Source organism: Buteo buteo, chromosome 17 (genome assembly GCF_964188355.1).
Source record: "Buteo buteo chromosome 17, bButBut1.hap1.1, whole genome shotgun sequence".
NCBI classification, from domain to species: Eukaryota; Metazoa; Chordata; class Aves; order Accipitriformes; family Accipitridae; genus Buteo; species Buteo buteo.
Window position 1 is genome coordinate 27,742,213 of NC_134187.1, and position 24,913 is coordinate 27,767,125.

Consider the following 24,913-nt stretch of genomic DNA (forward strand, 5'->3'; position numbering starts at 1 on the left):
CAAAACTCACTTTCACTCTTTTCTTTTGCTCGCCAGTCTGATAATCTACTCCGCAGGAAACATTTCTTGTGGTTCACTGAAAAGAAATAGTTCTTTATTTCGTACTCCGGAGTAATTTTCTAGCTGTATGACTTTGTTCCTGTATATTAATTCTCCTAAATAGCAGACACAGCTAATACTACTCCATTTCATAAAATCCTTTAATGATTTCAAATACTTTCACTAAGTCACATTTAAACAAGTCTCCTGTACAAAGTGAGTTCAACACCGCTGATCTTTCTTCATAACAAATGTCTTCTAACTGAAGATTCATCCTTGATTGCATCCTTGGATTCATCCTTTGCTTTCTCATCTGGCCAATGTTCTACATGAGAACTTTGCGATTTGAACACCCTTTGTGTGTTCCACCCCTCCAAAGCCCTGTCCTTGTATCTTAAAGCTTAGGTCAGTCACTTCTTTTTTTTTTTTTTTTTACATTAACCTTCACATTTCTTCCACACAACTCGATCATCCGACTAATCCATTGCTTTTGCATACTCTATTTTGCATTTTGCCCCCAGCCTTCAATTATTTCACATGTCTCTGGATAACTCTTAATAATCATAAAAAAGATACTTGTATGGCTTTAAGGTAAATATATTGTTGCTTAATTGAAAAAAAAAATCAGACCATTGCTAAATCTTGTCCTTAGATTTTTCTTCTTATCTTCCTGTACTTGGTTTCATGAAATGCATTCCAATATTCTCCTAATCCCCAAATCAGCGAGTATGCAAGCAAGTGCACAGTCTTACGTATATATCAAACAGTAGGAAAAACATGCATAACCATGATTCCTTTTCTAGATTTCAGTAGTTGTGTGATACCTGAAACACCTTTATTGTACAGAACAAGTTTAACCAAATGTCCTAAATGTCAAAAAATCCTTCTTTCCACCTCCTACAGAAAAATAAATCTTGTCTCCATTCCAGCTCACACATCTCAAATCTTTTTGAAGAATGGGCTGAAAGGTTCTCTCCAACCAACACCGGTCCTGCCGCTCAGCATACATCCACAGGACCCATTCTGCTTATTCATCACCATTATCACAGCACTACCCTGACTGTGTTTAATACTTGCACAGTCTTGGTCAGCTGCTTGTAACGTTGCATACTGGGATCAGCAAACCCATCTGAGTGGAGCCCATGTTACGTAGATTGACAAGCTCAGCAGAAATGGGTATCTACTAACATAAAATGGACATCTACTCCATTATCGCTACAATTTAAAGTCCTAAAACATTAAAGTCACAGAGATGTCCAGCCAGCTTTAGTATCTACTTCACCAAATTAACCTTCATTCTGTGGACAGCTCTCAGTGAGCAGGAGGGACAGACGCCACATGTTAGCATATGTCACGCGAGGTCCCATGTGACTCCACACATGCTTCCAGCCCTTTAATGCTTCTTGCATCAGCTGTGATTTTAATGCACAGCACGTCCATCTCTCCTCCCTCTTTTGTACCTCAGTAAGCCTTTATGATTTTTCCTCAATGCTGTACTCTTTGTTCATATGTTTTTGTGTATAAGACTGAAGATATTTATACATCTTAGAAAAACAACAACAAAAAAGCACACATTATAAAACCCTCTCTACACCTCTATCACATTTTTTAGCTGTTAGAAGATAACAGCCTCAGCACATATTACTGACGATAACTGAAGTGTGACTCACAACCTGCTTAAAGCCTCACTTGTGACATTTATTCTATCTCCTTTTAAAAATATTTTACTTACAAAGGCATGCAGATTAATGAAAAACGCAAAGCTACCACCACTAAGCTTCACTTTATACAGCAGCCCACTGTTAAGAGGGCATTCTCACTGGAACTGTAGGATTGATGCTGATTGAAATCACTACATTAATGAAAATACAAGCTTTGGTAAAGAATTTGGCAGTCATCAGCTCTAAGACTCAACAGTTGAATATTATTGTGCCAGAGAAGGGCTGGGCCTTACTAGGCTGTCACAGAATAATACAACTGTAAGGCTAAAAAGGACTGAACAGATCACCTCACCTGACCCAGTGCAGTGGAACAGATTCAGTTTGGCTAGAACATGCCAGAGATGCTTCTCTAATTTATTCTTGAAAATTCAAATGAAGGAAATTTAGTATTTAATACATATACTTCAGTATTTTACCATGCTTACGTGCTTTTTGGAGAGGGGGATTTTTCCTTGCTAATCTTCAAACTAAACGTTCTTCTGTAACCTAACTGAATTTTTTGTTGTCCCTCCCCTTAGAGCCTGACTTCAGAAAACACTTGTTCACCAGCCTCTGCATAACCACCTTTTACCTACTAAGGACATGTTATCAAGTCTCCCTTCAGTCTTCTCTGTTTCAGACTAAACAAACTCAAATTATCACAACCTGTCCTCGATCTTCCAAGAAAACTTATCTTCTTACTGCTTTATTACAGACAGCCACAAACTTCTTGTCATTGCAAAGATCAGGAATTGCGCAGCCAAGCAGAGTTTCACAACCGTATCCCCACAAGCACACTTGTGCATCTAAGAGAAGGCAGAACTACAAGATGTCTCCTTGTCTCCTAAGCACCGTGCTGGCCCACAGGCAGGGTGCTGAGCTCATCTGCAGTTCCTGGAGCTCCCTGGGCATAAGCCAATGCAGCCCAGTGCAGTTGATGGACCCTGTAAGATTCGTGGCAGAGCAAGGGTGGGACTTGTTGCTGACAACATGACAAAAGGCCTGAGCCAAAGTACAGCTGCAGCATTAGAGAAACAGGGCTATCACTGCAAGGATGAAGTGACAGAGCTTGAATCCTCACAAGAGGATGTGGCGCAGCAAGGGCTGCAGGCGCTTGGATGCCATCTCTGGGTGGGAGATGGATCCTTGCTCATGTGTGTGGCCTCCCAGAGCCAGATGCTGCTGCTGCAGCACCTGATGGCAGCCACGACAGCAGAAACAACCGATGGCATTGGCTCTTCCTAGTGCCAGTGCTAGCTGCAGTTGCAGCTGTTACTGATGGCATTATCCAAGCAAACCGTATCTGGGATCCTTTTGTTCAAACTTTGTGACAATAATCTGCTAATGAGACTATATGTGGTAGCATGTCAAAAAATGTAAATGCACCAGGTACACTGCTTCCCCTTTGTCCACCTGCATTCAGAGACCAGTTGTTCCACCATCTTCCCAGGGAGAGAAATTACCCTGCAAGGTCTGTAACTTCCCATTCTTTTCCTCTGCTTGGGAGAGGTATTATGCTTACGATAACTACAGACTCCTAGGAGTTCCCCATCCTCTCTGAATACTTAAATAGAATGATAGAATGCTATAAATCACTTCAGTTAGTTCCTAACTATTGGGTGAAAGCACATAACTGATCTGAATATTCTTCGCTCTGCTCTACCCTTATCTGAATTTCACCCTGTCATGGTTTAAGCCCAGGCAGTAACAAAGCACCACGCAGCCGCTTGCTCACTCCCCCGGCCCCAGTGGGATAAGGAGAAAATATAAAGGCAGGCTTGTGCGTCGAGATAAGGACAGGGAGAGATCACTCACCACTTATGGTCATGGGCTCAACTTGGGGAAGAAACAAAATCAATTTAATTTACTACCAATCAAATCAAAACAAGGATAACGAGACATAAAACCAAGCCTTGGAACACCTTCCCCCCACCCCTCCCTCCTTCCCAGCTCAACCCCACTCCCGGTTTTCTCCACCTCCTCCCCCCGGTGGCGCAGGGGGACGGGGAATGGGGGTTGGGGTCAGTTCCTCACCCCTTGTCTCTGTCGCTCCTTCCTCCTCAGGGGGAGGACTCCTCACTCGGCCCCTGCTCCACCGGGGGGTCCCTCCCACGGGAGACAGTCCTTCACAAACTTCTCCAATGTGAGCCATTTCCATGGGCTGCAGCTCCTCACAAACTTCCCTGGCATGGGTCCTTTCCGCGGGCCAATCTTCAGTCACAAACTGCGAAGGCTTTCCCATGGAGTCACGGCCTTCAGGAGCCTCCGCTCCATCGTTCACCTCCATGGGCTGGGGGGGACAGTCTGCTGTCTCCCCACGGGCTGCAGGGGCATCCCCTCCTCCCCCGCTCCTCCTCCCCTCCTTCCTCACTCCCCTCGGGATCTGCACAGGGGTTCCTCTCCCATTCCCATCCCCTCACTCCCGGCAGGTTTTTTCCCCTTCTGAACTCTGTTCTCCCAGAGGCGCTACCGCCGTCACTGACGGGCTCGGCCTGGGCCAGCGGCGGGTCCGACTCGGAGCCGGGGAAGCTTCTGGCAGCTTCTCACAGGAGCCGGCCCTGCAGCCCCTGCCCCGCTACCAAAAAAACCCACGCCACACAAACCCATAACACACCCTCATCTTACTAAAATGTGTTTCACCAAGTCAGTATTCTGTAGACTGAAGTGGCCAGAGCAATTCAGACTTTTCTACACCATTCAACGCTATTTCTCATTTTTTTTCCTTGGTAATGCATCCATACTTCTCCTTTCTTCTTCATATTCTGACGTAATTACAGAACCTTTCTCCAGTGCCCTTTTATGTCACACTGTAACTCCTTCTGGACCTTTTACTCGTCTAGTTTTACCCCACCATGCGTTACTAACTCCTTTAAACAAATCTTTAGTCCTGCTACCCTTAGTTCCACTTCTTGTATGGCTCCTTTGTATTTCACACATCTCTTAAAAGCAACAGTATATTCTATATGATGTCTCCTATCTGTCCTGCCTGTCTGCAGCCTGCCTTCGTGCCTCCAACACAAATGCCTTTAATGACTGCCAGCTCTCCTGCATTCCTCCCTCTCCTGGATTACTTCTCCAGGAGACCCTTCCTATTGCTTTCCCCAGTTCTGCTGCTTAGAATTTCATTGTCCTCTTCTTACTTCTCAATTCTCTCTTTGCTTTGAAAGGTGAGCCTGGGATTTTTGCAACCACCTTCTGTTAAGCTACCTTCCCTTTTTAAATTTTGAAGTAGTCCCTTCCAATCAGTCCAGACCTAAATAACTAGCAGCTTCGTGAGCAACTTTCTGAACCTGACAGGCTGAAGGTCTCCCTGGCTGGGACCTCTCTCACAAGACGCGTGTCCACACCGGAGGCAGCCACGCCAACTCCTGCAGCAGGCAGGGAACAGAACGGCAAGTGTGCCCTGACCTAGTTTGTAGACGCCATGGGGGTGAGCTGAGCTGTGCCACAAAAATGCCTCTTTCTTGCACAGGCTACTGAGGGCACCTTTGTGTTCAAACGCAGACCTCCACATCTGCTACTCCTGTCAGTTATGAGGAGAAAGGATTTTCCCTGTTGCTACACAGTCCTGTCCTTCTGATGCTAGTCAGTGACCAAAAATTTACCGCTGACTTCCTTGTTCCAGTTCAACGCCTTGAATCAACAGCGACCATGGTCACCTTTTGTTCCATTTTATCTTTGGCCAGAGACACGCCACAGTGTTTCAGTTATACGGTGCACCCAGTTTTCTTCACCCTTCATGCTTCCGACTTGCCCTCACCTTTCCAGACCTGTACTATGTACTGCCAAACATAACTTATCAGGGATGAGTTGTTTAAAGTATGCCAATGTAATGCTAATAACATAAAACTCAACCAATAAATCTGGCTTTCACAGCTTAAAACTACAGGGATACACTAACTCTGACCAAAGGCAGTACACTCTACACCTGCCCAAAGCAGGTAAAATATAAGGTTGGTAGATAGAACATTACTGTGATTAAAGTCAAGGTACTCTAGGTAGAAAAGGATTTTAAACATTATGTTACTATCTTTAAATTTCCCTGTTCAAAGCACCACAAATGCCTTTAACAGATAACACATGCTTCTTTATAGGAAAAACATGGTTTTTCTGATGCCTTCTTAGGTCCTCATGCAGTCACACATCTACATTACCTCAGGGCAAGCCTAGCTTTCCAAATTATATGAAATACTGCTGTAGAACAAAACATTTAGGTAATGTTTACGACTGAACGTTTGAAGTTGCTCACTGTCTGGAGTCCACATACTGGGACACATACTACTCCCACTGAAGCCAATTGCACAGTTACACTGGCCCCACGGGAGCTAGATCAAGCCACAGTATTTCTAAGCTGATATATAAATGATTATTAAATATGGATACATCAAAAGTATATAGATAAAAAATAATTCCATGCATAATTTAACAATTAATTAAAAAGACAACACTTAATTGCAAATGGTAGAATTTTATCTCTTGCTATCTCTAAGGCATAAATAATATTAAATAAAATTTATGCTGAGACCTAATTGCAAACAATGAACCCACAAAACCAGAATGAATTAATATATTAATATATTAGTCTGTCATAGGAAACATATTGATTCTAGTGGTTCTATTTCATCACAGAGTAATCTCATAATAGACTTAATTCTCCTTATACTCATTCTTTCATATATGAGAACCTATATAAAACAATTAAAAAAACCCACAATAAAAAGGATCATAAAAGCATACAATCAACTGGTTCAATAGTGCTGCATGCCATAAAAATATCGATGCGCTCAAGCTATCGTATATTTCATGCATATTTAATTTACTGGTTTTAATCATTCTCTTTCCTGCTGCCAGGTAGTCACAAAGTCTGAACGCATAAAAGAGGATCAAATAAAACTTGAAATCTGTGGCACAGTTTTTATTGACTTGGATTTATTTATTTATTTGCTCGCAGAGAGATATTTGTGATGCAGTTTATTATTAGCCTTTAAAACCTTGTACAATTTCCACTTTTTCAGCTTTAGCTTCTGGCATTCTGTCACTACTTTTCCTCACATCTCCTGGTTACTGTCCTCCCTCATCTAAACTTTGATTAAACACCAAAAAAGTCCTGAGCTTACTAGCCAATCTGCTTTGCAAACAGCTCTAGATAATACTAAGCAGATGAAAGATGTTGTGTGGTTTACCTCCAAGTGGAAGATTTTTGAAAAACTTGTACACAATGCAACGTGAATAAACTATAATTGTGCATATTTTCAGGGATAATAACAAAATCAAATACTTCATTACACCATTCACTGATGATCATCTTCAAGAGTTATTTTTCTTTATTTTTCAGAACGAGCATATCTCAAAGAAAAAATACTTCAAGACCTTTTAGAATAGTCCTGAACACACAAGAGCAAAAATATTAGGAGAAAAGCTGAAATATTCTCCTGTCTACCAAGCAGACAATAAACCTTGCTGAACAATTGAAAAACAAAATAGAGGGGGAAATACTAATGCTTCAGCTACACCCAACGCCCAAAGCAAGCTGTGTGCCGTGTTGGAATTGGGATTTTACAGGATTTGCTCCCACCACAGTTTGCAGCAGCTGTCAGAATTAACTAGGAGAAATACACAGAAGACTCATTTAGATGCACTAGCAGAGCAAGCAATCTTCGTCTTATTTTCCATAACACAGGGGAAAGAAACCCCCAAACCATGCTTCTTCCAAGTATGTTTCAAAAATGAACGATGTTAGATTGAGACTTATTTTTTAAAGTCACTACTGTTAGACTAACACCAGGTGCCTCATCCCTTAAAATTAATATAAATGTAGAGTAAAAAATGTTCATTTCTAAAGAGGAGGTGGGGAATTTTAAGTGACAGATTAACTGCATGGCTAAAAAGAAGATAGTTCAGAGTAGTGCTATCTAAAAGGATAACCACTAGTGTCAGTAAAGTGCCAACTTTCAGCAAGGCAATAACTGCACTGTATCAGGAACAGTCCCTCCACCATTAAAAGCATACCTGAACATTTCACGAACCAATCGACCTAAGTGGCCATTTGCAAGCCATGCGCTGCCTGAAGGATGTACAGAAATCAATAACTTCAGGTTTCTATTCTGAATTATTCATTCAGTCTTTGCATAACAAAAAGCTGCATGCTTTCTCTCTCGAATGCACTATCACTGCAAACCTGGAGCTTTAAAACAATAGTTTTAAAAGCATTTTGTCCTGCTACTTATAAAAGCCTTCTTGCTCATAAGACCTTTAAAAGTCACTTTTGGAGCAACTAATGACTATGCAGGGATGCTGCCCATTGTTCCCATCACTAGGGTGTTTCTCCCGAGGTCTGGCCAGTCAAGGGTCCCAAGCCAACCCGTGCTGTGGGGGACACCGGGCTGCGGGGCTCCCTGCCAGTGCCGTGGGCATGACACCCCAAGGTCCCATATCGCTGCTAGAAGATCAGTTAAAAGGCTCTCTACATTTTCTTCCATGAAAAAGAAACATTTTCCCTTGGAGGGAAGATATGTGGGTGTTCACCATATTTTCCCTTCAGAGCACTCATCTAGCCAGTCTGTGGTGGTTGCCTTGCCTTTAGTCCTATTTACTGTACATCCTAATTTCTCATAAAGAAACTTCAAGTATTTCAAAATATCCCATTTCATCTGTCAAGACTAAGTCTGGCACTACAAAAATATTTTTTAAATTGGTTTGAGAAAGGAACTGAACAACAATGAAGAATTTGTCTGCTTTTACTCCTTTTTCATCAGCAGCTTTTTTTTATTTTCCAACTTTATCTCATCCTCCCCCTGTATTTCACACTTCTCTCATTCTTTCCTTAGGTTTTGGGGGTTGGGATTCAGAGGGGTGTCAGGAAGAATTTCTGGGCTTTCGTGGAAATGGGATTTCTCTTTGGATGCTTTAGGACCACGCGAACACTACACTAGAATGAAACCCTTTTGTTCCACAAATTTACCAGTTCTTGTTATGTCAAGGATTACTTACTGCTGTAGCAAGTAGTAGAATTTAACATCCTATTTTGATAGCAGTTAAAGTGAAACAGTTGCTGGAAGCAGAGGCAGGTTTAGGGAAGTTAAGAGAAGAGATCTCTACCCCACTGCCATGCTATGCTGGCACGTGAATTTCTCCCTGGAAGCTCGTACCACAGCAGCAGGCGAGTGTAAAGTCTCATATCTCACCTCTCCAGCTTAAGTCAACAAGAAGTAAAAGATAACATTTAAACTGGAGCCTCACCATCAGACATTAAACAGTAGCCTTAGCAAGTGCAATGCTCTACCCAGTCCTCAGAAAGTCTATTATCAATTCAGAAGAAAAACTTCAGCATTTAAAAAATGTAGTGACAGTCCACTTATCTTAAACTGTGGAATTCAAAGAGAACTTAGACAGTTGAATTTTGCAAATAACACATTATGTACCTGTCTCTAAAACTATGTGTCTCAAGATCATTTGCAGGAAATATTTCTGCAATGACTATGTTTCTAGTTTAGCAAAGTACACAAATACACGCTTAACTAGTCAACTGAACTGACAAAGGACCAATCTTACACACTATTTTATATACTACACACTTACATGCTTTGAATCCAGTGCAACTAAAGATGGGCAACAGAAGGCAGAAGGGTAAATATTTCTCAGCCATCTTGTTGTTTGTGGTTACTCAGCGAACCCCATAAGTATAGAATTTAATTAGAAGAATGACAGTAGGCTTCCATGCCATTCCCCAACAAATGATGGTAACCCATAAAAGCATCATGCTGCTGACCTAGAAAAAACTCTTTTGAATATACTGCTATAAAGGGATAAAAGGCTGGTACTTTCCCAAGGACTGCAGCAGAATAGGAGATTAATTAAAATGAGCAAGGAAAGAACTAAACAAGCAGGAAAAAAGTAAAAAGAGACAAGAAGAGAAAAGAAACACAGAAAAAACAGAGAAAACTAAAAAAGGAATACGGGACAGAGAAAAGAAAGAGAGGAAAGAGAAAGTAAAGAACAAATATAGGGTGGAAAAAAAGATGAAAGAAAAATGCAATCCATCCCTGGTGCCCATAGCAGGGTCCTGTCCACATGCACGGTCTGGTGTTTTCCATGATCTCTCATAATTTCCATGATCACCTTCATCCTTTCTGCTTCTTGTTGAACCCTACACAGTGACAGATAAAGCACATTGACCTCCTTTTTCAGTCAGCAGAGCGAAAGCACTTCCAGGATGCAATCCATCTCCACCTAAGGTAGATGCCTTGGGGGTAGACATCTAGAAGGGTCTGTTCTCTCTGCTACCTAAAAGAGAAGTTTGGTAACTAGCTCAGATAAAGCTATTTAGATGCTTGAAATAAGCTGCTTCCCACCTTTCTTTTGTCTGCAACAAGCTATTGACAGTGAATAGGCAAATACAAGTCGCATGTATTTTGTATTAAATCCAAAGTTAGCTGAAAACTAGGACTCAAGTTCAACTTAATGCACAGACCAGGACAGGTCTAGCGACTCTGCTAGAAATGCACTCATTTACAGTGCTATTTTTTCTACATTCCCCCCATTATATAGTATTTTCTAAATATGCCCTTGTGTCTTGAGAGAGCATTTGAAGGATTGATTTTAATTTCCATGCAAGTCACTGTTCTAGAAACAGTGCTCTAAGAACAGAAATCTGACAACTGTATCACCAACTGCTTTCAAACTGAGTATTTCCAAAAGATAAAGTGGAGTTGCTACATAAATTCCAAGTTAATGGAAGAGCTATAGTCAAACTGTATTTGTGTAAGTTATCAATCCTTAACTTGAATTCTAAAGTGAGCAATCTGAGATAAAAAAATCAAGGCCAGCAGCACACACACATACCTATATATCTATCTGTATCTACCTATACAAACACTCACACTGAGAACTATTTGAAGATGAAGGCCTAAAGCCATTGACCTTGGCAAGCAAGTCAAAAGGATTTAGTGTGAACTCGTTACCCCAATTTCCTTAGAGGTTTAGAGCCTAAATCTTTTTTAAGCTACTCCCAAGAAGTTGACAGTATAGCAACAATGACTGGGCATGTTTTAGAAGTGTGTAAAATAATGGTATACAGAAATATAATTTTCAATACACTGCTCTTCTGTAAAAACAGGCATCATTTTTAACTTGTATTAAAGGATTGCTCTCCAGAAAGCTTCAGATAGGCTTTTCCACATCCCACAGAAAATTAAAATTGCATCTTTAATACATAAAAAGATTAATAGCCTCTACAAACATGGTAACAATTACCCTCAATTAGAAGAAGAAATGCCTGATGGTTAATTTGGAGATTGCATTTTGCTGCCAGCGTATTGGCAATCTTCCTGTACGGGTTTTTTTTTTTTCCTTTAAATCTAATTTGTCTGAAATACTGGACAATGGATACATTTCTTACGTTATAAATATGAGGTAAAAATCCAGAAAGGGAAGGCTGCAGGTCTGCAGCCTCTTGTCTTTTCTCATTAGCAAGTAGAAGACTTCTGCAAGGACATGGGGCCACTCAGGTATTTCAGGATTACAGTGAGGAGGCGTCTGCATAGAAGGGGTCTTTGGAGCAGCTGTTTCTACACAGCATGATTCCTTTGGGTCTAGCAAATCCACAAAGGAAAGCCTATTGGTATGAGCAGTATTAAAACCCGCTCTGCAACTCACCCGGCCCACAGAAAGGTTATGTGCTGCACAGAGGCTGATGTCAGGACCACTCCTGATGGCTCAGTCATGGTGGGAAGGACCAAAAGACCACTCTGGAAAAGAGGTCTCTTGCTAAAGACAAAATTGGGACCAACTTCACATCCAGGCCTGATTAGCTCCCTACATCACACCATTTCCAAGAGCTACATAGGTTTCAAATTTTTAAAAGATGTGAAACTAGAATTCTATATCTTCTAAAGGTTTGAGGAGTCAAAAAAAAAAAGTTGATTTTAAACTTCCCTGAAGAAATTATGTTCTGCTTCAGTGTCCAGTATTTCTCAAATACCCACAAGAGCAGCTATAAGAAGTAGAGAGATAATTATGTTGCCCCCTAAAAAAAGTTTTCTCTAAATATGAACACAAGCAGATCTTTCCAACAGTGTCTGAGCATTATACTCATTAATTAAATCTCAACTGGCTGTTTGCAAATACATTTTTATTTAATGTGACTTTTACATGAATTCAACCTTTGAGAGGAAAAAAAAAATTCAAGCAAGCTATGTTAAGTAATTATACAATCTGTTTCCCCAGAGAAATGTCTGGGCTAGACAGTTGGCGCTGAAACAGCAGATTAAATTTAGAACTGAAGGGCCATGCAGTGAAGGTGAACTCACGGCTTTTAGTTCTCTGTTGACTAAAAGCTGTACATGTTGTTAAAATGATGTGCTCTGTCCCTGAGGCAAAGTTCACTGCTATTCAAAAGAAAGATATTGAAAAGTGACTTTTGTCCCTAGAAAGCCTCTATTTCTAATCCATGAGCAGCATATTGATGCCACGGGATGATCTAGAGCTCTCCTTCTCAAGGTCATTTCTCTGTCCTCAACATAGTACTAAAAAAAAAAAAAAAGAAAATTAATTTTTTTCATTCCCCTTAGCTATGGTACTACAGCCATGGCACTAAAGCCAGAAAAGTGTCAAGCTTTGTAGAAAGAAATCATGTCCCTTATACTTTGACTCACTTTAATTTCAAATCCAAGTATTCAGATAGATCACCTTGGGATATCACACAGCAGCATTTCAACTCCCCCATGACTCCTCAAAGACAAAGTACATGCATAAATCTCACAATTTAAGATCTTCCTTATTATGTGTAACACCGCTGCATCCTGAAATCAAACATTTAGTAAAAGACACAATCACTGCTGTAGTAATCAGTCATTCAGACATCACAGAAATATGAACTGACCTTCATGAGATGCTGATTTATCCATTTTGTGAAGGTCTTCTTTTGTACTTTGTCCCGCTCATCTGGAAGTAAAAAGGAAAAAGCAAAGAGTTTAACAGCTCTACAAATGATGCAGAAGTTGTTTTGGTTTTGGTTTGTTTTGTGGTTGTTTTTTTTTTTATGGAGAGCTTTATAAAATTAGCATTCTAATAAACTTTAAAAACAGAATAGCCTGTAAAAGCTCTGAAATGTCTAATCAACATAATAATAAGCAAATCTTCTTGCAGTCCATCACAGCATGTCATGAAAAAGTTTCTTGAGCAGGAGCTCCAGGTGAGTTCCTCCAGGACGACAGCCCTGCTGGTACGACAGCAGCACTACTAACAAAAATATAACTTCCTAGGAGAAGTCGACTGTTCCCTAAAATGTACTAAAAAGGTCAAGGCTAACTTTTAAGAGCTATAAATACTACTTATAGCCCCCAAAATCCAATTAATTATTAAAGTATTTAGCAATTGAAAATCTCTTACTATATGAAAGTTAGCTTTTTTAAATCACAATACTTTTTGACTAGAATATCGCCCTTGTTCCAACGTGCAAGGAAGAGCTACAGCTTCAGTCAAAGGACTCTCTTTTAATCCTCTATAAAATAAACAGGGATGTCCACTAACTCAGATATGGGACCCAGCCACTGCCAGCAGTTTGCTCCCTGGCGTGGGAGTTAGCATCAATGATCACCCACAAAATATTGAGAACAATAAAAGCAATAGACTCAGGGTAAGAAAGCATCCCACTTATGAATGGGAAGTATATACATGTATTCCACTGAGCCACGTTAGAGAAGCACAAGTTCAGTTATCTCCACAAACCCATGTACGGTCACTAGCCAGTACAACTGCTACAGAGCCCATTCACAGCCTCAGAGCTCCCCGGAGCAGGAGTTGCGGTGCATTAGGACTAGGACCATATGTGCAAGCCTAAAATGGCAAGATCCTTTAAGACCCTGTACAACAAAACTGCAGCTGTTTCATTGACTCAGGCTCTTTGTAGTGTGGCTGAGAATGAGCAATGAGGTCAGGCAGCAAAACAAGACCCCTTCTGCAGCTACTGCCATTATTAGAAGATTGAATCGGATCCTGTATTTTACATTAAAAAAAACCACTGTTGTCAGATTGGTCAAAGTTAACTTAAGTAAGAAAAAAAAAGAAAAAAATAATCTCAGAAGATCCATATTCATGGACTTTCAAGTCTCTGGTGTGATACTGAGGTCTTTCAAAAGGGCAGGAGATCATACAAGAGTCCATTCTGGGCCAAACTGAGCACCGAATGCTGTTCCTAACAGTAGTAAGAAATGAGTATTTGGGAACAAATGGAAAAATGACAAGCAAAAGCCTGTGAAGCCTTTGTATACTCCTCCCTTATGTGACTCACAGACTTTATACATGCTTATACGTATCATTGCATTTAAGAGTCATAGATGTATTTTTTTCCTGTTATTTTTTCCAATCCTTTTTTAACACACCTATAAATTCTGCAGCCACAGTTCACTACAGTAATGAGTTCTTCAGGTAGTATACACATACTGTATATATGTACATTCATCTCTGTACACAGTAGCTGCTGTTCCCTAAATGCCTTTTCCATGCCACTCAAGACATTCCAAGCTTCTGGCATATGCTTTTTCCACACTTTGCAGCTCCACACTCTCTTATTCTAGTTGAGGACCCAAAAAAGAGGAGTAAGAGACAAACTAAAGAGCAAAGCTGCACTACTGGAGAGAAAAAAAAATCTGGCAGGTTAAGAAAACCTTTTGCTATGTACACATTTCCCTATAGCCTTCATCTAGCAAGACAGCATTTCTGACATCAGTTATTTATCCTAATTAGGTAGAAGCTCTGGTTTGGTAGATGTGCAGAACAGAAAAATCTCAGAAATAAAATAAATCCAGAAATACTTCCACTTGTAACCGTTCCATTATGGGTAGCTGTTTTAAAAGGAACACAAGTTTTCCCAACTGCAGAATTTAATATTCCAGCCCACAAGTGTAAAATGTCTTTTTTCCTAAGGTAACCTCTGCTAGTTTTGACTAACTACCACAAAAATTTACACTTAGGGAAGTGTTAACTGTGATGACAGTAAAAAAAAAAAGTTAAAAAATCCACTTCCTTGTATCTTGTTAGAACATGCAATCACTATTAATTGCAACCCTATTTTCAATTAAAATGCTAACATACATGAAAGAAGTGATGCTTAGTACCCCTATTCCTTTTATATATGCATATATTACACAAACACTCTCAGAAAAACTCTGTACCTGACATACACAATGTGTAACAAGGAGGAAAGCTGTCACCTGTCATGTTGTGAAAAACACCAGTATTAAAAAAACAAACAAACAAAACCCGAAACCCAAAACACCACAACTGTGATTTCTAAATCAAAAACCCCAAATACTTCCAGAAGAGCAAATGAACACTAGGAGGAAAACACAGTGCAACAGTATTCAGTCTGCTCGAGCTCAGATACCAAATCAACCCCCCCTAGATGAAGCAGAAAACAGGCAGTTGACAGACTAAGGAAGGAAACCCTCTGAAAGCCTCTTGAGAGAGGGTTCCCCCCAAGAAAGTTCTGCTCTGTACCGAAGGCAGACCTGCCACCCTGCCAGCCCAGCGCCGGGCTGTGGTACTGACCCACACAGCACATTACTTCCGCCAGCTTTGCGCTCCAGCCCTTTTCATCTTCAAACGGTCTCATTCCTTCCTTCAAAACTTCAGAGTTTCTTTTCTTTGCAGGGAAAGGAGAGCCAAGAAGTAACCAGGGCTTCTCCGAGCTGACAGAAAGTAGTAACTCCCCTTTTTTAAAAAAACAGGAGCAAACAGCCCATCTGCTGTCACAGCAAGCAAAGCTGCAGGCCCTCTGGATTTAACTCACAATAAGAAGTAAATTAAGCAACTGTGTTTGGGGGTTTTTAACTTTCAGGTGCCTTAATATACATTTGAGTACAAATGTTGAGCTTTTCAAACCAGGAAGTCTGTTTTTTATAACTCTACCAGCAGTGAGCAGCAAGGAAAGAGCATCACCAGTGCTGTTTAAACCAATGTAATTTAAGAATGCAGTTGAGGCAGGAGCTGCAGAAAGAAAATACAACTTACTAGATCATCTGATCTGTAGATCATCACAATAAACCCTCAATAGTTAATTAATCAACTTGCGCTTCTCTGCTTTTACCTGTTATTGCAGACATTATTCTGATACATCAGACATACAAATTTAAAGTCTCTTATGCTTTATGTGCCTGGAAAGTACCTCAATAAAATGTCTCCAGTCTTAATAGACTGATGCCTACTTTATGAACCTACGCTACAACACAGCAGCATCTAAAGAGACTCCAGATTAGAAAATCTGGACTTAAAAATATTTGCCGCAACTAAGGTATCTCACTGCATGTTCTTGTCATTCCTCAATCCCAATTAACATATGATCTCTTGGGAAAACATTTGTTTTACGACACTCACCCAGAATCACAAAGCTATACAAGAAATAGGGGACAAATCCAATTCTCCAATCAGCGCTGAAATGCATTATCTAGGAGGCCTTGCTCTCTGCTCCTGCAAACTTGACCTTAACTTCTCACAGGCCTCCCACATCTGTACGAATTATTCATTCTCACTCATTAATTAAGAACCAGGGGACCTCCAACAAACCCATCACAATCTGAAACAGTCTCTAGGAAGGTAAAAATCTCATTTCAAACAAGTCTAGTTTGGAGAGTTGAAACTATAGGATTTTCCATAGGGAAGGGTTGAATAACCTTACTAAGAGGTAATCTACCATCTTTCATATCATTAGTGGGTATTTTTCATTATAGCTGGGTTTAAACTACCCCCACCTGTAGGCCTTGCATGTCAATTTTGACTATGTGAAATGATTCAGTGAAAGCTATCTCTGTTATGAAGAACTGGGATTATCCTTGATCCTGTGTAGTATCCTAAATTAGATAAATTTAGAAATGAATAAAATAAAACTCTGTTATACAGTAAAATGTATGAGTACAGACCAATGCTATGAACTGTGTGTTATCATGGCAAATTCTCATTAAGAACATAATGCATATAAAATCCAACACACTTTGGCAATGACTTCCGATAATAATAAAAAAATCTTTCCTGCTATAAAAATATCAAGGCTAAATTAGCATCCGTGTTTCTAACAAGATGACAGCTATGATGAGGTCTTGTAGAAATGCTAAAAAATATTCTGAAAAAATAAACTTAGGGCCCTCATATGGGGATTTCTGCATATCCAACCCCACTACAACAGTGAAGATAAGCATTGAGTCTTCAAGCCTTATAGTTCCTGCTTTTGTGGGGTCAATATTTACTGTATGAGAAGAACTACAGGAAAACAGGGAACTCTCAAGTTATTTTCAACAGTTTCTAACTTTACCAAAAAAACCACACCCAAACCCAAAAAACAAACCAACCAACCAACCACACCAAACCCAGGCCTCCATGAAATAGAATCATAGAATCATTTAGGTTGGAAAAGACCTTCAAGATCATCCAGTCCAACCATCATCCATGTCCACTAAACCATGTTCTGGAGTACCTTGTCCACGCGCTTTTTGAATACCTCCAGGGATGGTGACTCAACCACTTCCCAGTTTAGTGACCCAGAACTAGAATGGCAATATATGTTTAGTGTTTGCCATGAAAGATTAGCTTCTTGGCTAAAGGATCTCTACTAAGTTCTTGTTATCTTCACCCCCAGAAGTCCTGGCTAAATACAAGTTTTCTCAGAGTAAGTTTGCCTGACAACCCAGCTTTTTCTTAGGTATTTTCTTCCTCTAACAGAGCAATATTTTGCTACAGGTAGTGCTTTATGTTTTATATTTCAAAAGAATATCTCATGCATTTTAATATATAATGGTGCTATTCTTAAATCAGCTTTTCTTGAAGAGCAGAAGTTTGTCAAGCTTAAATGCATCATTTTATATTTTACCACTTCTGTCATTTTTTTAACTTGATCAGCTGCCCCTTGGATTTATGAAATCAGAACTTGTAACCTTGTTTACATCCCTGTTGGTGTTCACTTAACAGGACAGCTTGAGGAATAGCACTAGCAGTTTGCAGGAGCTTGCCTTGGAGACAGCATTACATTACTTCTTTTTTTAGATAGACTGAATGGAGGCCTTGTCAGCCAAATACAAAATAAGAGGATAACTGGAGACAAACTGGTAAGGTACACAGTTTAGACAACACAGAGGAAGAAAGTAAGGGCATGGAGCAAGGGAGAGACATGGTCCATATATGAGAAGGAAGAATTTAAAAAAAAAAAATTAAAAAAAAATAGTTTATGAGTCTAGAGAGTGAAATCTGGAGAAGAGAATTCAGGATACACATAATGACAGCGTTTTACCCTGTTGGAACAACTGTCAAAAAAAATCAAGAGGCAGCAAGATAGACAAGGATTCTTACACAAAGAACATATCCTACTATTTAAGAAATCCAAGCCAGTATGAATGCTGTTAGGCATTTGTAAGTAAGGCATAAACTCTTGAAATTCATTGCCTAATTGAGGCTCACTTAAAAACAACGAAAACCTGAAACTCTCTTTAAAGTCGTATTTCATCCAGGTACAACTCCTTCATTTCTCTTTCCCACTTACTGCTTATTGCCATCGCTTCCTCCTTCGTGACAAGCTTCATTTTTAACTCAACTGGCTCATGGATGTGAAGTTTCAACTACCACTGACATGTTCCATGCATACACAAAGGGGCATGAATGATGCTACCATTGCATATATACAAATGCAGCTTTTCAGAGAAAAGGGTAAGGCACAAAGTGCTTCTTTCTCACTACTTTACTCCCAAATGCCTGAAACCTGGAACTGATGCAGTGCCATACAGTAAGTTAGTGTATGCACGAAAAATATCCATCAGCAACCAGAAAAATCTAAGGGAAAGTGCTCACACCCAAAGTATTTACTATTATATGTGTAACCCTGTAAGAAAAGCTTATATTATGTGCTGATGTTCCCACCACTGCAGTATTTTTAGCCACAAACCACCCAAGGATGGGAAAAGTACCCCTAGATTCTTCTCTTACTTCTACCAAGGCACCCACTACCAGCTGCTGTCAGAGAATAACACCGGTGAGGTCCAACTCTGGGCTTCCCCAATGTGTCTCACCATCAACTGCTACCCTCACAAACAGAAATATTTGGCAATTGGCACCATCTGACCTGTATTTTTCCAGAAAATGTATCCCACTCAATTACTGCCTCCTCTGATGAGGTCTGCATTGATATGGCAAGGTTCTTTCAAAAGAGTGGTTCTTCTTCTGCATACTCCTATCAGGCAAGCCATCGGCTCTTACAAAGCTTAGGTTTATATGTCATGTCAGATCATATATGCACATAGTTACGGAAGCAATTCAAGTTTACTCCTATCCTGAACTTTGCAATGTTAATTTAAATAGCAATGAAACATGAGCCTCAGTTTAAGTCTTCTCTTAACTTTGCTGGTTGTTCCCCTTACTCTGTGAAGAATTTAAGCCTCTCTCCAGTTTCCTTCCCTCTGAAAAACAATTGCATTTCTCACACACTGAGGTGAAAAATCACATACACAGTCGATCTGATTACAAAGATGAATCAGAATAAAAGTTTTGCCCATTTATTCTCAAATCTGATGCCCCTTCATGCTCTACTTTTATTAAACTCTGGACTACATGCATCAAGAGCTTAGGATGAACTAGAACTTACGTGTTTTTCCTGGAATTACAGCTGAATAAGACCAAACTCAGACCTCACTGAAGTTAACAGCTAACCTTTACTAATTAAAGCTCCCACTGGCTTCTCTATCACTAGGGTTCAGCCTTCATGACACAAAAACAATCCATGTTTAGTATCTCCGATATATTTTTCAGAGTATTTTTATTTCTCTTTCACAAAATAGTAATGCAAATTTTACTTGCCAAATTATTTCTGTGGGTATGCATTTAGCTACAAAAATGCAAATGTTTTCTGAAAAAAATGTTCTTTAAAGAAATAAGCAATGTAATTTGTAGGCAGAATGTGAACTAAATTTGACGACTGACATAAATGCACCAAAGACTGGGAAATGCTCAATTTTATAAAAGTTGCAGGAAAACACATACTAAAAATGACAAAGACTGAAAATAAAATGGGAAACTTTAGCATTTTATTTTGCATTACATTCAGGCATCCCTTACATGCATTTCCCAATGAAGTTGTCTTGACTGCAACAGCTGCAAACAGAATCCAAAGATATCACCCCTTCACCTGTGTTTTACTTAATGCATGTTTGTTCACCCAACTCCAGTGACCCACTTCAGCAGCTTCCCAGCCTTGCAAATGAAGCAATGAAACAATACTGCAGATTAATTTGTGGAGAGAAGACTTAAAATATTACTAAAGTCAAATGTTGTGATCTGGAATGATACTTACTTTTGAAACTCTGCAATTCTTCATAACTAAATACCAGGATAATGTTTGATTAATATGTCTATTTATTAAAATGGATAGAACAAACCATAAAATCTGAAATTAATTTCTTTGATATGTTAGCAGTATACTTGCAATGAAATTAAAAGGCTTGCAAAATAAAAAAAAAAGTCTTCAGTCACACGTGAACTTTCTATTTGCTCTGCCATTGGCTCCTGTAAAAGGCTTTGCAAAATACAGCGCTTTTTCTTGAAGGTATGTTGCTACCCTGCTGTAAAATGAAATGTAACATTTAGACTCATATCCCCATAACAATCTGTTGATCAATTAGATGGGCGTATCAGGACTCAACTATAGAGTCAACAATAAAATCATAACATTAGCTGCACCATCCCCTCCAGCTGCACACACATCAGTTGTTCATGTATTGTTTCTTAAACAACAGACCCAATTCTGTATGCAAACAAGTAAGTGCAATTTCCCTGAGTCTATGCAAGATAAGGATCTAGCAGAACTCCATGAATCAACCAGGAGGAGAAGACTTCTCTGGAGTCCGGGGAGCTCAAGCTGCCCACATGGCTTGGGTACACTTGCCTCCTGGCCTCAAGGAAGACCTCAGGCTCCTGCTGACAAACTCTGGACACTCTTTAACAAGCTACTTTGGTTAAGTGTAGTAAAACACCTGGATCTGGAAGCATGAATTCACATTCTAGGCCACAGACAGATTTTTCAGGCTGTGGCTAAACTCTTCCCAGTTTCCAAACTAGCTGCTTCCCAGGTATATCAGATCACGCATGACAGCACGAACGTCAGACACGTTTGACTGTAACATCAACATTCATAATCCAGACTGATACAGACTGGTATCAAGAGAGATTTGCTGAAACAGAAAGACAGAAGGCATAACACAGAATATTGTTCTCTGTTACCACCATAGTTTGCTAAAAACAAAATAACTTTTTCATATTTTTGGAGGTCAAGAGTTTAATCCTAACTGCAGAGGAAGGAGCAATCATAAAACTCCCATTGACTTTGACAGAGCTATGACCACCTCAAAAATCAAAATAAAGACCATGTGCAGACAAAACCACACATAAAAGCTAAACCGTAAGAATGACTGGCTCACCATTTATGCCTGTGATATTCTGTAACGCACTGTACCTCAACTCTACAAACGCAGGCAAACATGAAACCACAATAGGCAGTAAATAAATGCTTTGTGTCCTGAAAATATTCAAAGATTTGCTAATTGCACACCCATCTGGCTCAGTAAGAAACTGCACTCATCAAATTCTCACTTGGACCTTTTTTCTGCCACTACTTTCCATCTATGCTTGAAGCAGGATAAAGAATTCAGCTGGCCTACACCTGAAACATGTGTGGATAACTCAGCTGCATAAAATCTCTGCAGGTTGCCTGGCTTTACCATCCTATGCAGAAGATGCTATGTAAATCTTCAACTACTGGAACAAGAAGTATACTTCTGATATGATTTGCAGGAATGTAAATTAAGGATTCCCACCCCTGTATGGAAGAAATACTGTTATTTGAGTGTGTGCACATACACCAAAACCCAGACGAACCCCAAGGGATCACTTTGTATTCACAGGATCTTGGTCAGCCAGCACCTTGTACTGTTAGTGTAGTTAAGTAGCTACCTCATATCTAGTCAGAAATGAACATGAAAAAAGACATGAAATAAGCTCAAAAAGCGTTTTTTGTCTTCCAGACCCAGTAATGAGTGTTCCAAAAGGTTTAGAAACATAAATCAAACAAGGGTCCCAGTCCCTCAAAGTTTACAGCTGAAGTATTTAACAAGAAATCAACAATGGATACAAACAGACCACAGGAGAAATACAAGGAAATAATTAAATAGCAGTGTTACCTATAAGCCTGTTCCATTTAGGGAGGAAAAAAAAGTCAATATATCATTTGACTTTCTTATTTAGCCTTTTAAAAAACATCATTAACCAATTCAGATTAACTAAACTCATGTAAGAAAACATTCGTGTCTTCTGCAGCACTACAGATATCCATGTCCGGTTCTTTTCTGACCAGAAAATCACTCCCGGGTAAGTACTGCATTAGCACGATATCCTGTGAACAAAATTCCTGAAGCTTAGTGACTTTCCAATGTATTTCCTTTTGTGCAGCCCTCTCCCTCAAGCCCTATAACAGGACAGATGCTTAACAACTACAAAGAGCCCAACAAAGCAGAACTCTACAGATGGCAGTGAGCAGCACTGAAAAACTGCCACAAAAATATTTGGTTTCCAATTTGATCCAGTTTTCAGTATTATTTGATTTCTGCCTTTTATATGAGAGAGAAGACCCATGTGAAAATGTCACATCCAGCTATCAAGACAGGTAAAATCTGCATGTAGTCCAAAGAAAAAAATCTCTAGACAGACATTACCCTGCCCTGCAAGGTGTATCATAGCACATCTTGACTTGTGACTGTATCACTCCTTTTTAGATAACCGCCCCAACCAGAATTTAAACTAATTAAAAAAACAACAACAACAAAAAATAACCAAAACAACAAACCACAACAGTTTGGGTGTTTGGTTGTTGAGTTGGGGTTTTTTTGAGTGATCAAGGAAGTTTTGATACAAATTAAAAATGGGTTTCTACAACACCAGATGACAGCTTACACATTTAAAATGTTGATGTGAGTTTTAACAGAAATCCCGTACTGGAAAGATGTGCCTCACCAAACAGCAAAAGGCTTATGAGCCTAAAGCCTATTGCATCAATCCAGTGCAAACTCAGGTCACAGCAATAAGCAGCATTGCACTAAGAAAATTGCTGTCATTTTCCCCAAGCCCCCAGAAGCCAGTGGAGATCTACACTGGCTCTGTTCTGTCCTTTGATTGAGTCCTCCTGCTCTGCTTTTTACACTCTCCCTTGGAGAAAAGGCAGAAGGATACATTCCAAGAAATCCACGGAAAAGTCCTGAGAGAAGAAAAGACGACCCAGAATAGTGTTCCCTTTGCAAACTGTTCGGCTAGCCTTTGAAGTCCTGTGCTTGCAGTGACTGTACTAACTCCAAACTGTTACAGAGTGTGAAGAACTGGAGGGAGAGCAGTGATGTTTCCATGTGACAGACATAGCCTCTAAACAGCACTGTTTACATCGCCGTTTCCTCAGTACAAGCTGAGACCGTGAAACTTTAATGCAGCATACAAAGTACATGAATAAAGTACATGAATATACTCACTAGTGAAGTCAAGAGAGAGCTTGAAAAGAGGGGATACGGGCAGAGATCTGTGATGCTGGGTTTGGCTAAGTCAGTAGGTCTTGCTCTTCCTCTGATCCTCAAACACTCTGATACCCTTATGTTAAATGAGATTAATTTGGTTTGCATACGGTGTCAAGTTAACTGGAACAAGAACCAGAATCATTGGGCATTAAAAAAAAAATAAATAAAAAATCTCACCAGCTGATGTTTACACCACAGACGCGTATGGTATTGCTCCTCAATTCATCTCCACCAGCACACTCACCCATTGTTCTCCCTTCAGTCTCATGAACAATGAAAGATTCTCCACAACAAAGAAACGTAAAAAATAACTACTAGGGAGTTTTCTGTGTTGCAGGAAGACAAAGAACACACACACTCTGAAACCACTATCAGACTTCCAGAGATTTAATGACAGCTCGTATTAAAAAAATAGTTGGTAAAATATTAAAGTAAAAAAGTATCCCAGCCAATTCCATTTGAAGAGTTGGCCCAAAGAACATGCTTTATTTTTAAAACAAGCCTACAATGATTTGGAAATTTCATTGACCACTTTTCTTGATTACCACACAAACCCAAGTAAACGCTTTCACTGAATTGAACTGTTTCAAGTACATTTTGTGTCTCACCGGAATCTCTAGTCTTAATCCACTTCACAAAGACTTATTAGTAAAGCAATTTTTTCATTCATGTAAAGAGAAGCCAGTTGATTGAACTGTCATGCTAAGATGTGCAAAATGATGTTTAGTAGAAAAATAGGAAAATTATTTACTTAAAAACTGAGATGTGACTGCTTTTCAAATACAGTCTTGCTATACAGGATATAGTGTTGCTATACAGAATATACAGGGGTATAAACATCTGGAAAAGCAGTGGAAAGCAAGTGGAAACAGTGTGGTATGGGGAAAAAAAAATAGAAATCTACCTGGCAGGCAGGTGGCCCCATCATCAAATTCTCTCTACCATCTTATTCTACATTTCAGAGAGTCTAAAGCATGCAAATGTGCCAAGCATTTATCCAGCTTCTGCATCTCATCATTTAACACAGACTTACCATATGTATTCACAGTCTATGTCAAAATGTATCTCTACCTTTAACTTCCACAGAGAGCTGTGAAAGTTTTGTATGAATTTTGGTATGATCACAAAATTCCTCCTCTTTATGAAACAAACACCCTACCTATGCTAATAAAAGTAAACCACATAATTTCTCTGTGTGGCTATGCTGGTGCTATTAAGTTAAATGTAAGAGCTGTGAACTTAGGATACAGAGAAAGAAGTAATAGTCCTAATTTAGTTACATAAAAGTTATCCTAAAATAACTAACACTCTTTCTGAAACTGAATTTCCACACATAAACAACCAAGTAAAATGATATATTTTATTCAACGATCTGTTTCCTTCCCACAGTCATGGCAGCATGTATTATGAAAATACAGTATCATTTGAACCATCCATGATAATGATGCAAAAATGATGTTATCAAGTCTTGTGACAGTACTAAAGTGTATTGAACAAAGGGTCAGTAGGGCTTGGCGATGATGTTCAGGCAGGTACTTGTTTCTTCATTAAACTTACTAACCACCTAAATGCCTCCTCCCATCTGATCCA

The 24,913-nt window shown here is 39.6% G+C and overlaps 1 protein-coding gene across 15 annotated transcripts in view; it reads right to left on the minus strand.

The window, feature by feature from the left end:
- The window catches only part of DST (dystonin), a 307,609-nt gene that overhangs the window by 197,089 nt on the left and 85,607 nt on the right, over positions 1-24,913 (minus strand). For all 15 annotated transcript variants that reach the window (XM_075049328.1, XM_075049347.1, XM_075049329.1 and 12 more), the window contains one exon: positions 12,619-12,680. In XM_075049328.1, coding sequence (XP_074905429.1) covers positions 12,619-12,680 — 62 coding nt within the window. The remainder of the gene's footprint in view (positions 1-12,618; positions 12,681-24,913) is intronic.